We start from the raw sequence: 15000 nt of genomic DNA, 5'->3' as shown, positions 1-15000 counted from the left end.
TTACAGCAGCCTCCAAAAAATTTAGAAAGTATATAAAATATTAGAAAATACTTAACCTTCGTGTCGTCCTCCTGTGTCAAATTGACCCCGTCTGTTTTGACTGTTCCTTCTTTCCTCCCTCCTTCTTTCTTTCCTCCCTTTCTTTTTCCTTCCTCCCTCCTTCCTTCCTTTCCTTCTTCCCTTCCTTCTTTCCTTTCTCCCTACCTCCTTCCTTCCTTCTTTCCTTTCCTTTCTCCCTCCCTCCTTCTTTCCTTCTTTCCTTTCCTTCGTCCCTCCTTTTCTCTTTTCTCCCTTCCTTCCTTCCTCCCTCCTTCCTCCCTCCCTCCTTTCCTTCCTTTCTTGACTTGAAGACAAGACAACAGAAGGGTTAAATAAGAGTAAAAATCCATCTGTAAACTGTGGTGAAGTTTCACTAACCAGACTTGTTTTTAGTGTGTGATGAAACACTGATTAGTAAATCAATCGCCAACAATTTTAATAATCACTTCATCAACTTAAGTCTTAAAAATTAAGCTAAAATTCTGAGGTTGAAGCTTTTTATGTGAGTATAATATAATATGAATGAATGTGTTCAGGTTTCTTTAGTCCTCACTGCTTATAAATTGGATTTCTTTGGGATTTTTTAACCATTTTTTGGGACAAAACAAGAAATTTGACGACTTTGGGAAATAGTGATCTACAATTTTGACTATTTTATGACATTTTATAGATCAAAGTATTAATCAAAGTTAATCAATAATAAAAAAAATAATGGCTGAAATGATAGAAAAACATACAAAAATAAGTTGTAATTATCCTTTAACCCCCTTTATCCCCACACACACACACACACACACACACACACACACACACACACACACACACACACACACACACACACACACACACACACACAGACCGAAAGAGAGACAGTTGGTTTGCTGCTGTTGATCTTAATGTCATGTCAGTCATCTGGTCCACAGGCGGCTCCATTAACTAATCGCCCCCTATAGACTCCAGACCAATTAAGTGCAGGTCTCTCTCTCTTTGACTCTGTCTCCCAGTCAGCTGTTCCACAGAGACGACGTCCATTAGAAACACGAGTGCAATTAACTCTCTGCGTCTGTACGTCTCTCTCATCGGCTGTAGGTAAAAGGTCACAGTCTAAGGAGAATTTTAATAACCTGGATCATACTTTCATCATTCCTAAGAGTTACGATGTGTTTTTATATGTTTGTTGTCCAGATAATTCAGTATTTACCTCCATTATGTGTCTATGAATGGATAGAAGAGAGCGTCAGCGAAAAAAGCTCCTGTTTTTATTCTTTTTTTTTCCTTCTCTTACATTGATTCGGGAGGTAATCAAGCTCTGAGTATTGGAACTACAGCTCCCATAATGCTCTGGGGGATGTAAACAGGAAGTGTGATGTTTACAAACTGATCTGTACTGATTTGTTTGGATTCCATAAAGCAGGATTACCAAATAAACCAGGTTTTTTTATTAGTCTGGTTCATTATCTATAAAGCAAGCTCAGCATAGTTCAAGCTCGGTTACCATGGCAACTCATGCTGGCAAAACTACTACCATGCTAATATTCAGACCTAGCCTGAAAGAAAAGAGATGATTTAATATATTATAAGTCTTCATTAATCAAGTTCACATAAAGTCGATTTAATAATAATCATGTGTGTGTGTGTGTGTGTGTGTGTGTGTGTGTGTGTGTGTGTGTGTGTGTGTGTGTGTGTGTGTGTGTGTGTGTGTGTTGTTGCATTGAGGCTTAATGCTTAGTAAATCTAAATTACCCTGACAGAATAAAAGCCTCATAAATATTAAATAACTGTAAACATATTTGGACAATAGATGTAATATATGGATGTAATGTAAGGAAGAGATGTTTTAAAAGGTATTGGTCACTGATTAGTACATTTCAATAATGTCTGAACTAAGAAGTGTTTAGTGGATGCATGTGTAGCTGTTTAGCCCTCCTGTTGTCCTCGAGTCAAGTAAGGAAGGGAAGAAGAAGGAAGGAAGGGAGGGAGGAAGGAAGCATGGAAGAAAGGAAGAAAGAAGGAAAAGAGGGAGAAAGGAAGGAAGGGAGGAAGAAGGAACGAAAAGAGGGAGGAAGGAAGGAAGGAAGGAAGAAGGAAGGAAAGGAGGGAGGAAGGAAAGGAGGAAAAGAGGGAGGGAGGAAGGAAGGAAAGGAGGAGGAAGAAGGAAGGAAAGGAGAGAGGAAGGAAGGGAGGAAGAAAGGAGGGAGGAAATAAAGAGAGAAAGAGGGAGGGAGGGAGAAAGGAAAAGAGGAAGGAAGGAAGGAAGGAAGGCAGGAAGGGAGGAAAGAGAGAGGAAGGAAAGAAAGAGAGAAGGAGGGAGGGAGGAATGGACAGACGGAAGGAAGGAAGGAAGGGAGGAAAGAAGGAACAGTCAAAACAGACGTGGTCAATTTGACCCGGGAGGACGACAGGAAGGTTAATTGATTAAGGACCAGTCTATATAACGACTCCACACATGCACTGTGTCTCTGTTAGTCCTGGTCTGTCCCTTGATTGAGGAGCTTGTACATGAAGGAGCTGCTATAGTACACAACACAAGGCACTGCAACAACAGCACACCTTCAGACTCATTCAATCCATCAATCATTTCCTGTCAGCCTTTCTCTGGGATTTTATTTATTGCTTTTTGTGATCATGTGTTTAAATTCTTCATACGTCTACAGCTGAAGTGTTTATGGTGGATTTTGTCATTGTGAATCCATTTGATCTGTGTTCGTCATCATGGGCTGCTTATAAATGGCTTTCACTTGAGCCTGTCTTGAATAAGTCTGATTACCTTAACGTGGATCAGCCTTTATAGAACCGCTTCAGCCTGATCTCATTGGTTAGACTCATTCAAGTCAGGTGTTCAACAATAAGCGCTGCATTTCTGAGCAGGCTTTATGGACCGAACCCCCGGTCCACATATTTATGTAATAATTTGAGTGGGACAGAAGCAGCATGGGGGGGGTTGTCATCTCGTTAATGTGTTAATGAAGTATTCTTTCACAGTATTTAGTATTAAAGGCTTTCTGTTTGAAGCTCTCTCATTAGTTCTATATGAAAGGTCACAGAGCTCCTGAGCAGGAGACTGTGACATCCATCCTAATATTATGGATTTTTGAATGAAGCGTGACTCTCTCTCTCTCTCTCTTTCTGTCTCTCCACATCATTTCCATTGTGGTCGCCATGGCAACTGAGCAGCATCAATGACGCGCTGTCTCCCTCCTCTATATTTACTCTGTTGCTGTAGCGACGTTGCAGACGTGCACTAAAGAAGAAGAAGAGGAGGAGAAGAGGTGCACGTCCCACAGAGTAACTGTATGAGTCTCTGCTGCTGTTGTTTTGTTTTGGATCCACAAATCTCTCCATCTTTTATTCTCATGTGGTCAAAAGTATATAAACACCCATTACATCATTTATAATCCCAAAACCATGAGTATTAATCTCAACCCAGCCTCCGCTCTTCTGCTTTCAGGTTAGCCACAAGATAAATTTTGGACCCTGATTTACTACCTTCCAGTCTCCAAAGTGTAACTGAGGTCCAGAGATGAAAACCAGGAATTAAGATCCTCGTCTGTCTTAGAAATTATGGACAAACAAAAACTCTCTTCCACACCTGAATATTCTTTGTGACCGGTGTGTTGGGTCTTTCCTTACTCAATAAAGACCCACACACAAACATTTCATTAGTGACAATACTACAAATCAAAAATTGGAGATTTTGGGCAAACTTTGGTCCAGTTTCCAGTATTTGTGCACCTGCTTTTCCCCCAAATGTTGTAAACACTCCCATGTGACTGTAAATATAGTTTGATTTTAAAAAGCTGTTATTATGTTAATATAACTGGATCCACTTTCCACCTGCAGTATTTTCTTCCAGTTACTTTGTATGCTACAATGTCAGTTTACAGTTCAGCAGCATATGTAAACTATGCACATAGTTAAACACGTAAATAGCTTATTTAGATATTATTCAGACATAGAAACCTCCATCAGGAATCAAAGCAGTATACGGCTGATTTAAGAGACATTCATCAGGTGGAGCATTGAGTGCAGAAGTTTAAATCTACCTTATACTTTTATCTTTATGATCAATTCATCTGTTAATTATTTTCATGATTCATCAAATCATTGGTCAATAAGTCCAAAGTGACTCAGACAGATTCAGACCAATAGGATGCAAAGTATGAAGGTGTCTGTAGACTTTTGGCCATAGTTGTGGTTTTGCAGGAGATTAATCTTCGTGTCGTCCTCCCGGTTCAAATTGACCCCCTATGTTTTGACTGTTCCTTCTTTCCTCCCTTCCTTCCTCCTTCTTTCCTTCCCTACTTCATTCCTTCCTTCCTTCCCTTCCTCCCTCCCTCCTTCCTTCTTTATTTCCTCCCTTCCTTCTTTCCTCTGTCCTTCTTTCCTTCCTCTGTCCTTCCTCCCTCCTTTCCTTCCTTTCCTTCCTCCCTTCCTTCTTTCCTTCCCTCCTTCCTTCCTCCCTACTTTCCTTCCTTTCCTTCCTCCCTTCCCTTCTTTCCTTCCTCCCTCCTTTCCTTCCTTCTTCCTTCCTTCCTTCCTTCCTTCCTTCCTTCCTTCCTCCCTCCCTTCCTCCCTCCCTCCCTTCCTTCCTCCTTTCCTCCCTTCATCCTCCCTTCCTTCCTTCCTCCTTTCCTTCCTTTTTCCTTCCTTCCTTCCTTCCTTCCTTCCTTCCTCCCTCCCTTCCTTCCTCCTTTCCTCCCTTCATCCTCCCTTCCTTCCTCCTTTCCTTCCTTCTTCCTTCCTTCCTTCCTTCCTTCCTTCCTTCCTCCCTCCCTTCCTTCCTTCCTCCCTCCCTTCCTTCCTTGACTCGAGGACAACAGGAGGGTTAAAGTGAAATAAACACACATGGTGTCAGCTGTGTTTACTGTGAGCTGTGTGTTAATGGTGCTTTGACTCTTTCATTCACACACTGAGGGTCTCAATGGTGTTGTGTCTCACTGGTTCATTCTCACTCGGTCTATTTCTGTCCGGCTCATGACTTCAGACAGCTGCGATACAAGAAAACCAATCAGACTGAAGCGCTCCTGATGCTCATGGAGGGGGGGGAGGGGGGGGGGGGCAACAACATAGAATCACAGAATTGCTGCTGCGCTTCCATTTTTATCTTCATATGTTTCAGCATCAGGCATTTAACTTTAGATTCACCTGATTTTACAGGTTAATGCATGATACTAAATCCTTGTCAACCAGTTAAATATGAATTAATTGACTCAAGTTCAACTGTTTGATATTAAAAGTTTAGAAATAAACTCATAAATCGACTGAAATTTAATTGCTTTTTTCAGTTTTTTCTCTTTCTTGTAGGAAATCCATTAACTCTACACAGATTAGCCTCTGACAAATATCTCCTTATATTTATATAAAGAAGCTGACTCATGTAATTGCTTCACATTCATCATGATCACTTTTAGTTTCTCTAAAACCCGAGCGAAGACCGGTGTAGCTTCTCAAACTTCACACTCAACATGTTGTTCCTTGTTTCCATTAAAGAAAACAACATGACTACTACTTTTATTGTGGTTAAATATAATTACTGTGTGGGCGTAACGGGCGTCCTGGATGGATTAGTGGCTAAGACGCTTACTATGAAAACACAACATTCCCAGTGCAATGCCAAAAAGATAATATACTACTAATAGCAATGTTGTCATAGTTAAAGTTTACATAAGAGAATTATCTAGAGTTGTGGTTACAGCTGGGTATCAATACTCGATGTCAGAAAAGGGTTAAAAGTGTTAATGACTGTTTTCAAAATGACGTCTTCAAATGTATTGATTTGCCAAAAAACACAAAAATATTCAGTTTACTGTCACAGAAGACAAAAGAAAACAGAAAATATTCACATTTATATAACTGAAAAGTGGTTCATTGATTAATCGACTAATTGTTGCAGCTCTAAAGAATATAAGAATATAAATCTGTATCTGTTGGACGGCCAATTCAGCTAGCTAGCTTATAGTTGTTGAAGGTGTAACGCAGCAAACATCAACTCAACATTTCATTGGGTTGATGACGTGATGACGTTGAAGTGTTTAAATCAACTTCAACATGAAACTTTTAAAACAAAACAAACAAAGTTAAACACAACAACAGTGAACTAATACAAAAAATCAGTCGTACCTTCGGGTTGAGGACCAGCTGTTGCTCGTCAAAGTGCAGCAGAGCCACAGAGTTGGACTCTGAGTTGTTGACGAAGATCTGCAGGCAGGGATACAGCGACGTCCCTTTACAGTCCGCACCGCACGTAAACACACACTCAAACATTTCCTCTGGACGCAGTACCGACACCACCTGGAGGTCAGAAAACAGGCAATGAGAAGATTTGTCATTTAAGCCATTGTTCTCTCTCTAACCTCTGAGACGAAGAAGTTCTCAGATACTTGAAATACAGCAATGTAAAAATACTCCGTTACATGTAAAAGTCAAAGTACTAGCAGCAAAATGTAGCTTAAGTGTTGCAGTAAAATAAAATAAATACCCGCTGCCACAAAAACAACCCTCAACTTTACATATTAAAGGTGTCACAGCCCCAGATGTGACCTCCTGAGTTTCCTTGTTTGTCTGTGTTCCCTTGGCATAGGCAGGGCTCAGTGGTGGAGGTTTGGCACACCTGAAATCAATCTCAATCAACAGCTGCAGCATAAAGACCTGGTTCACCCTTCCATCCCCTGCCAGATAGTTCAGCTACTCATGTGGTAACGCTGGGCCGAACCTCGAGTGTGTTCTTGTGTCTTTTGCTTTGTGAAGATCATTGCTTTTGTAACTGCTCTCTCCTGTTCCCTCTACAATTTTCACCTTCCCCGCCTGCTGGTGCCCTGCCTCTGTCCCCTGGATCCCTCTCCCCGTGCACTGCCTTTCCATCGTGGACCTTACCTCACCAACCTTCCCTGGAACCCTACCCCAGACCCCCTCACTGCCCCACTGCCCCACTCACCCTGTCATTAAAACCCTGCTTTTTGAGTTACCTCCTGTGTGTTCGCTCGTCTCTGGTCTGCTCTGGGATCCTATTATTTCTGGTCGTGACAAAAGGGTCAGTTAATTTATAGCAGTGGTGGAAGAAGTAGTACTCATTATTTACTTCAGTAAAAGTAGTGACACTACAACGTCAAAATACTCCATCAGAAGTATAAATCCTACATTTAAAATGTATTCTCGGCTAGACTTAAAATATCAAAAGTAAAAATACTCATTTGACAGAGAATCATCCCCGTAATTAATACTGCTTTAAAAGTGTAAGTACTGCAGTATTATGAGTGATGTAGTATTCAGTATTACAGTAAAAGTACTGCAGTATTATGAGTGATGTAGTATGCAGTATTACAGTAAAAGTACTGCAGTATTATGAGCGATGTAGTATGCAGTATTACAGTAAAAGTAGTGGTTTGGTCCCTCTGACTGATATATTATCATATCATCATTAGATTATTTGTTTTGAGTGATTTTAAATGTGAATAATTCTGGTTTCTTTAATCTATGAAAGTAAACTGAATATCTTTGGGTCGTGGTTGTTGATGTTGGAGGCTGCATCTTTAGGCTTTCAGAAACCATGATCAATATTCTTTACCATAATAACTTTAAATGTCAGGTCTGTCTATGTGAGAGAAAACAAATGATTAAGATATCTCCAATGAGAACAAAGACTGATGGCTGAAACAGAGCATAAAGAACAACTGCATGCATGAAAATAAAGATCAATAAATGAGTAACACACAATCAGTCTACGCAGATTTGATCAAAGTCAAACCTTTCTTCATCACTCAAAAGGTCAGAGAGCTGCAATAAAGTGTGAGTGTTGTGATTTATGTCGTATCAAGCAGTGGATTAGTGAATGAAATCACTCTCGCTGCCACATGAGTTTGTTTTGTGCGATTTAGAAACAAACAAAACAAAAAAACCCCAGAAGGTTTCCACTCTCTGTAATGCATGAATCTTATTCCAAGACGATGCAATAAGCTAACAGCCGAATAAATCAAGTCGGTATGAATTCATCAGCCGCTGTAAACGGGAGTGCAAGCGAGTCCCAGATGGCTTTAAAACGCTGCGCTAACAGTTTTAATAATCCTCAGTGCAAAGTGACGCAGCATGAAGGAACCTGGAGAACCTGAAGCTGCACAAACCCTGCTTTGTACTGACTTCTAGAATAAAAGATTAATGACTAAATAAGCACAAAAGAGGGCTTTAAGATGGTTTATCTGCCATTTTTCAAATAATGTGTTAAATTTGCACTTTTTTTGTCACTAAAATTATGACTTACCAGGACTGCAATTAACATGTATTGTATTATTGATTGATCTATATATGAAAATTAGGGGAGGGCGACATGGCAAAACTCTCATATCATATAATTTTTTTCGGGCAGGATAACGACATAAAATCACAAGAAACAAGAGCAGGTGTGAGCTTGCCGGGAAAAATAAAAACAGGGATTCTACTTATATGGGCATCAGGAGGAGCATGAGGCGCCCTCCTGAACCTGTGAAACAATCAACCTGTCAATCACCACGTAGCCACGCCCTAATGCATACCCTGCTTTATCGTCACATATAAAATCAGGGAGGCCAAAATGTCCCAAATGAACATCATACTGCATTGAAGAAGGCTTTAAACTAGCGATTGAGACCATAAACACATTTTGAAAACGTTTACTGAGGTTAGAAATCAAGTGAGAAGTTGGTGAATTCTCCATTGACTTGTATAGAGACGGAAGTCCTTTTGACACCAAAACGCTCGCCCCCTGGTGGCCTTTTGATAGAATGCAGCTTTAAGTTACTTCCGTGTTGGCCTCATTTCAGAGGACCGGAACTCACTGCCTGGTTTAAAATGGATATTTGCAGTAAAACAGTAAAACCAAACACATTTCACAGCTGAAAAGCAAACAGTTGATGTTGTGTAGAAGCATTGATAATTTTTCCAACACAGCACACCAATAAAACAAAAACCTGAAACGTATAAGTGAGGAAGAAATTCTGTACGAATTAGATGTAAATAATGTTGTGATTTACAGAAAAACAGAAATGTGACTTTTAATGGATAAGAATCGTAACCTTTTAACCCTCCTGTTGTCCTCGAGTCAAGGAAGGAAGGGAGGAAGAAGGGAGGGAGGGAGGAAGGATGGAAGGGAGGAAAGGAGAGAGGAAGGAAGGAGGGTAGGAAGGAAGGAAGGGAGGGAGGAAGGAAGGGAGGAAGAAGAAAGGAAAGGAGGGAGGAAAAAAGGGAGAAGGAAGGAAGGAAGGGAGGGAGGAAGGATGGAAGGGAGGAAAGGAAGGAAGGAAGGAAGGAAGGAAGGGAGGGAGGAAGGAAGGGAGGAAGAAGGAAGGAAGGGAGGAAAGGAAAGAAGGAAGGGAGGAAGGAAAGACAGGAAGGAGGATGGAGGAAGGAAAGAAGGAAGGGAGGAAAGAGACAGGAAGGAAAGAAAGAGAGAAGGAGGGAGGGAGGGAGGAAAGGAGGAAAGGAAAGAATGAAGGGATGAAGGAAAGCCAGGAAGGAAAGAAAGATAGAAGGACGGACGGAAGGAAGGAAGGGAGGAAAGAAGGAACAGTCAAAATAGACGGAGTCAATTTGACCCGGGAGGACGACACGAAGGTTAAGCAACAACACCGAAACTAAAGGCCATAAAGAGGTGATGAATCCTCAGATCTTCAGGTCGGTGACGTACAGGTTCAGTGACGGTGTGACTGATGATGATGATTGACGTCTCAGAGCGACTGATCCGATCACCGTCACTGTCCATCAAAATGATTCAAGCTAACAGCAAATCTGGGCCAAGAGACCCACTTACAAAGCTGAAGTGTATTAGTTCCCGCCCTGATTCATTACTCCACACTCGTATCAAGTGTCTGGAGTAGATTAACACAGAACTACTTCTTTCAAATGAGAGAAAAAATGTAAATCTGGCTGCAATTGAGTATTATTTTCTATTTCTACAATTCCTGTTAGGATTTCCTAAGAGACCAAGATGTCCAACCAACAGCCCAAAACACCAATATATTACATTTAGCAGTAATACAAAATAAAATCTATAATGTACTGTAAGGTACTCCACCAGTCAATTGTTATCATCAATAACTATCACAATTGAAATAAAGATGTTTTTCCAATATAAATGCTAATATGTTCAGAGCAGTTTTCTCTGATCCACTCTCATGTTGTATATGAAGTAAAATCACTCTTGTGTGTGAAACTCAATAAATCCATATTTACCACTTTCAACTTCTATGTTATCACTCAGGCTGAAATTAATGATAGTTTTTATTAATGAATTAATGACGTCTATTTAATGCCAAAAGGGAAACTGTAAAACGTGTTCATCAAAATATCCTTAAACTGTAGTTTAGGTGAAGTCTTCAAAGGTCCAAGTCCAAAATATTTCACTTTCTGACTATTACATAAAAAAACAGAAAATCATCACATTGGAGAAGCTGAAATCAGAGTCAGAAACTGTATTGAGCTTCAGCAGTCTGAGTTAGTCATAACAAGTGATATCTGACACATTTACAGTGTTTTTAGCATCAGATTCCCTCTTAGTGTTTCCCTGTTGAGCTGTGGTGGAAGTATAGTAACACAAAGACTTTGCTACTAAAAACACTGTAACGCTGAAACATAGAAGATGAAGATTTGACTCATTCAGACGACTGAAGCTTCATATTAGCTTCAGATCAACTTTAAATACACGTTTCCACAGAAGGAGGACTGTGGGTTTAGTCCTCCATCACTTCCATTGTAAACATTATGAAGGATCTTCTAATGGTCAGTATGAACAGGAGGAATCATTACAGACAGAAACACATTTAATGTCCATTTCAGCTTCTGACTGTTGTTGAACAACTGTGAACTCGCCCTTTAAAATTACAACCACAGCCACTACTATCACAAATACACTTAATTTGGTAACTAACAGAACTAAAAACATTACATTACTAATCGTGACAACTGCTTGTTCTCCTGTTCTTATTGCCAACAGGACCACTAACACTAAAACTACTACAATAATACAACTAGGCTACTAAAATAAGCAGAAATATTCCACTGTGATAAGTTACATCAATATTAATACTAATAAAAGTCAACTACTGGGCTTCATCCAACTACTCCTACTACTACGCCAACACCAAAACTCCTACTGGTAACAGCTTCCACTAGAGGCTTGATACTAGATTATAGATGCACACAAACATACTAACAATATTTTATGCATTTTAACATAATTACTAAAAACATTACTAATACTTACAGCTGCAACACAACCTGCACCAAAACTACAACCACTAAAGATTAGCACAAATACTCCACAGTCACTGTTTACATCACTATTAATAGTATTTATTATTGGACCCAAATACTTGGTCCACTAACAGTCCAACTACTCCTACTACTGCACCAACACCAAAACTCCTACTGGCTGGATACTAGATACACAGAAAAATACTAACAATATTTTATGTATTTGAACATCAATTAAAAACTACATTACTAATACTAACAGCTGCTACACAACCTGAACTATTAAAATTAAGCACACATACTCCACTGTCACAAGTTATTCAAATATTAATACTAATAAAAGTCGACTACTGGGCTCTAACACTTCCTCCAACTACTCCCACTACTACGCCAACACCAAAACTCCTACTGGTAACAGCTTCCACTACTTAGAGGCTAAATACTAGATGCACACATACATATTTTAACATCAAATAATAACAACATTACTAATACTAACAGCTTCTACATAACCTGCACCAACACTACAACCACTAAAGATTAGCACATACTCCACAGTCACTGTTCACATCACTATTAATAGTATTTATTATTAAACCCAAATACTTGGTCCACTAACAGTCTAACTACTCCTACTACTGCACCAACACCAAAACTCCTACTGGCAACAGCTTCCATTAGAGGCTTGATACTAGACATGCAGAAAAATACTAACAATATTTTATGTATGTTTTAACATCAATAACTACATTACTAATAATAACAGCTGCAACACAACCTGCACCAAAACTACTGCAATAATACAATGACTAAAAATAAGCAAGATACATCACTATTAATAGTATTTATTATTGAACCCTAATACTTTGTCACCAACACCAAAACTCCTACTGGTAACAACTTCCACTATTTAAAGGCTGGATACTAGATCACACAAAAATACTAACAATATTTTATGCATTTTAACATCAATTAATAACTATATTACTAATACTAACAGCTGCAACAACCTGCAAACTACAATAATACAAACACTAAAAATAAGCAGAAATACTCCACAGTAATAAGTTACATCAATATTAATATAATAAAAGTCAACTACTGGGCTCTAACACTTCCTCCAACTACTCCCACTACTACGCCAACACCAAAACTCCTACTGGTAACAGCTTCCACTAGAGGCTTGATACTAGATACTGCAACACAACCTGCACCAAAACTACTACACTAATACAACCACTAAAAATAAGTACAAATACTCCACTGTCACAACTTACATCACTATTAATAATATTATTATTGGACTTTAACACTTAATACCACTAACAGTTCAACTCCTCCCACTACTACACCAACTCCTCCGCAGCTCCAGCAGCTCCACCGGCGGCTGCTGGCAGCTGGTGGCCGGGCTCACCGTGCAGTTGGCCGGCTTGCTCTGCAGGCTCTGCAGGGTCGGACTGAGCCAGCAGAAGCCCAGGATGAAGAGGCTGAGGATGCCACAGGCGATCAGGAACAAACCCAGTCGGATACTCTTGTCCTCGGCCTCGGAGTACTCATACGACACCCGGATCTTCGCCATGGCAGACCCGCGGAGACCTCCGCCGGCATGGAGAGGAGGAGAGGAAGAGGAGGAGGAGGAGGAGGCGGAGGAGGAGAAAGAGAGAGAGAGAAGGACGGAGGATGATGAAGGAGGGGGAGGCGGTGTTTGCCTGCTTGCTGCTGAGAAACTGTTGAGTTTAAACACCGTCTGCTCTCTGTCTCTGAAACAGGTTTAGTGCCTCTGGCTTCATTTATCCTCTCTCTCTCTCTCTCTCTCTCTCTCTCTCTCTCTCTCTCTCTCTCTCTCCCTCTCTCTCTCTCTCTCTCTCTCTCTCTCTGTTCCTCTCTTTTTCTCTCTCCCTCTCTCTCTCTCTTTCTCTTTCTCTCTCTCTCTCTTTCTCTCTCTTACTCTCTCGTTCTCTCTTTTTCTTTCTCTCTGTTTCAGACTCCGATGTCTCCATTTATCTTCTATTTTAATCTCCGCCTCCTCTCCTCTCTCGCCCTCCCTCTTTCTTAATTGATGTCATTTATTCTGCTCATTTAAAGTCTTAACTGTAAAAGTGGTTAACAAGAAAAAGAAATAAATTCCTGCCATAAAACAACCCTCAACTTTACACATTAAAGGATCAAATTTTACAGCTTTAATTTACAGCAGTGGTGGAAGAAGTACTTCAGTAAAAGTAGCAACACTACAAAGTTAAAGTATTACAGTAAAAGTACTGCAGTATTATGAGTGATGTAGTATGCAGTATTACAGTAAAAGTACTGCAGTATTATGAGTGATGTAGTATGCAGTATTACAGTAAAGTAGTGCAGTATTATGAGTGATGTAGTATGCAGTATTACAGTAAAGTACTGCAGTATTATGAGTGATGTAGTATGCAGTATTACAGTAAAAGTACTGCAGTATTATGAGTGATGTAGTATGCAGTATTACAGTAAAAGTACTGCAGTATTATGAGTGGTGTAGTATGCAGTATTACAGTAAAGTACTGCAGTATTATGAGTGATGTAGTATGCAGTATTACAGTAAAAGTACTGCAGTATTATGAGTGATGTAGTATGCAGTATTACAGTAAAAGTAGTGGTTTGGTCCTCTGACTGATATATTATTATTATGACATCATTAGATTATTAATAGTGAAGCATCAGTGTTAGAGCAGCATGTTACTGTTGTAGCTGCTGGAGGTGGAGCTAGTTTACACTACTTTATATACAGTTAGCTAGTTTAGTGCAGTGGTTCCCAACCTAGGGGTGGGGCCCCTCCAAAGGGTCAGCAGATAAATGTGAGGGGTGGTGAGATGATTAATGGGAGAGGAAAGAAGAACAAACTAAGTTCTGATACACAAATGTGTTTTCAGTTTTTGGACTTTTTCTCTAATCTTTGATTTTTGCTGAAATATTGGATCATTTGAACATTTATTGAAATGAAAGCATGAGAGAAGTTTAGCAGGGAAAAATCACTATTTGGTGGAGTTTTATGCAAAATTTAAATCTTAAAACGAATTAAAGCTGTCACATAAATGTAGATAATAATATTAGTGGAGAAGAAATATCAAGTGTAGAAATATTAAAGTGGAGCATAAGTACCTCATAATAGTACTGAAGTGGAATCATTATACTGATATGAGTGTAATTCTCAGGTGTCCCGTATACTTCTGTCCATGTAGCAGCCTGCAGCTACCTGGGATGTTTGTGTGATTTCATCTCTGCTCCGTCGTCCCGGTGGCCTGATGATTCAATCCAGATTGATATGTTATTTGGCCGCTGGCTGCTTGTTGTTCTCTCACTGTTACATGCTGCATGAGATAAGCCTCTTAGTGCAGGCAGAGCACACCACTCTCTCTCACAGCCGTTTCTCAGGGCAACACAATAGCTTTTATAGGACAAAAATACTTTGCTTTAATGTGTTTATAGTAGAGTGTTGATCACATATGTACAGTATGTGAACCATCATCATTATATATGTGAATTTATATCACAAAATACATTAGAACTGCAACAATTAGTCAATTAATTGATAAGTTACAAACTATTAAAACTTTTTTGTTAATGGATTCTTTCTTTTCAGTATTTTTTTTAAAGAAACAATTTCCAAATTCTCTGATTTTAGCTTCTCAAATGTGAATATTTTCTGGTTTGTTTAGTCTTCTATGACTATTGACTATTTTCTTATAATTATTATTTGACTATTTTTATTTA

The 15000-nt window shown here is 39.5% G+C and overlaps 1 protein-coding gene across 1 annotated transcript in view; it reads right to left on the bottom strand.

Annotated features, from left to right (window-relative positions):
- LOC134004269 (calcium-activated potassium channel subunit beta-4-like) overlaps positions 1–12838 on the bottom strand; it is a 29506-nt gene extending 16668 nt beyond the window's left edge. Inside the window, exons 1-2 of the mRNA XM_062443488.1 lie at positions 12674–12838; positions 6160–6330 (exon numbers count right to left, since the gene is read on the bottom strand). Coding sequence (XP_062299472.1) covers positions 6160–6330; positions 12674–12838 — 336 coding nt within the window. The remainder of the gene's footprint in view (positions 1–6159; positions 6331–12673) is intronic.
- Positions 12839–15000: the final 2162 nt, after the last annotated feature.

The sequence above is a fragment of the Scomber scombrus genome, chromosome 22, assembly GCF_963691925.1.
Source record: "Scomber scombrus chromosome 22, fScoSco1.1, whole genome shotgun sequence".
In the NCBI taxonomy this organism is placed as follows: domain Eukaryota; kingdom Metazoa; phylum Chordata; class Actinopteri; order Scombriformes; family Scombridae; genus Scomber; species Scomber scombrus.
Note: the sequence above shows the minus strand (reverse complement) of the source record. Positions and strands in the feature narration are given on the sequence as shown.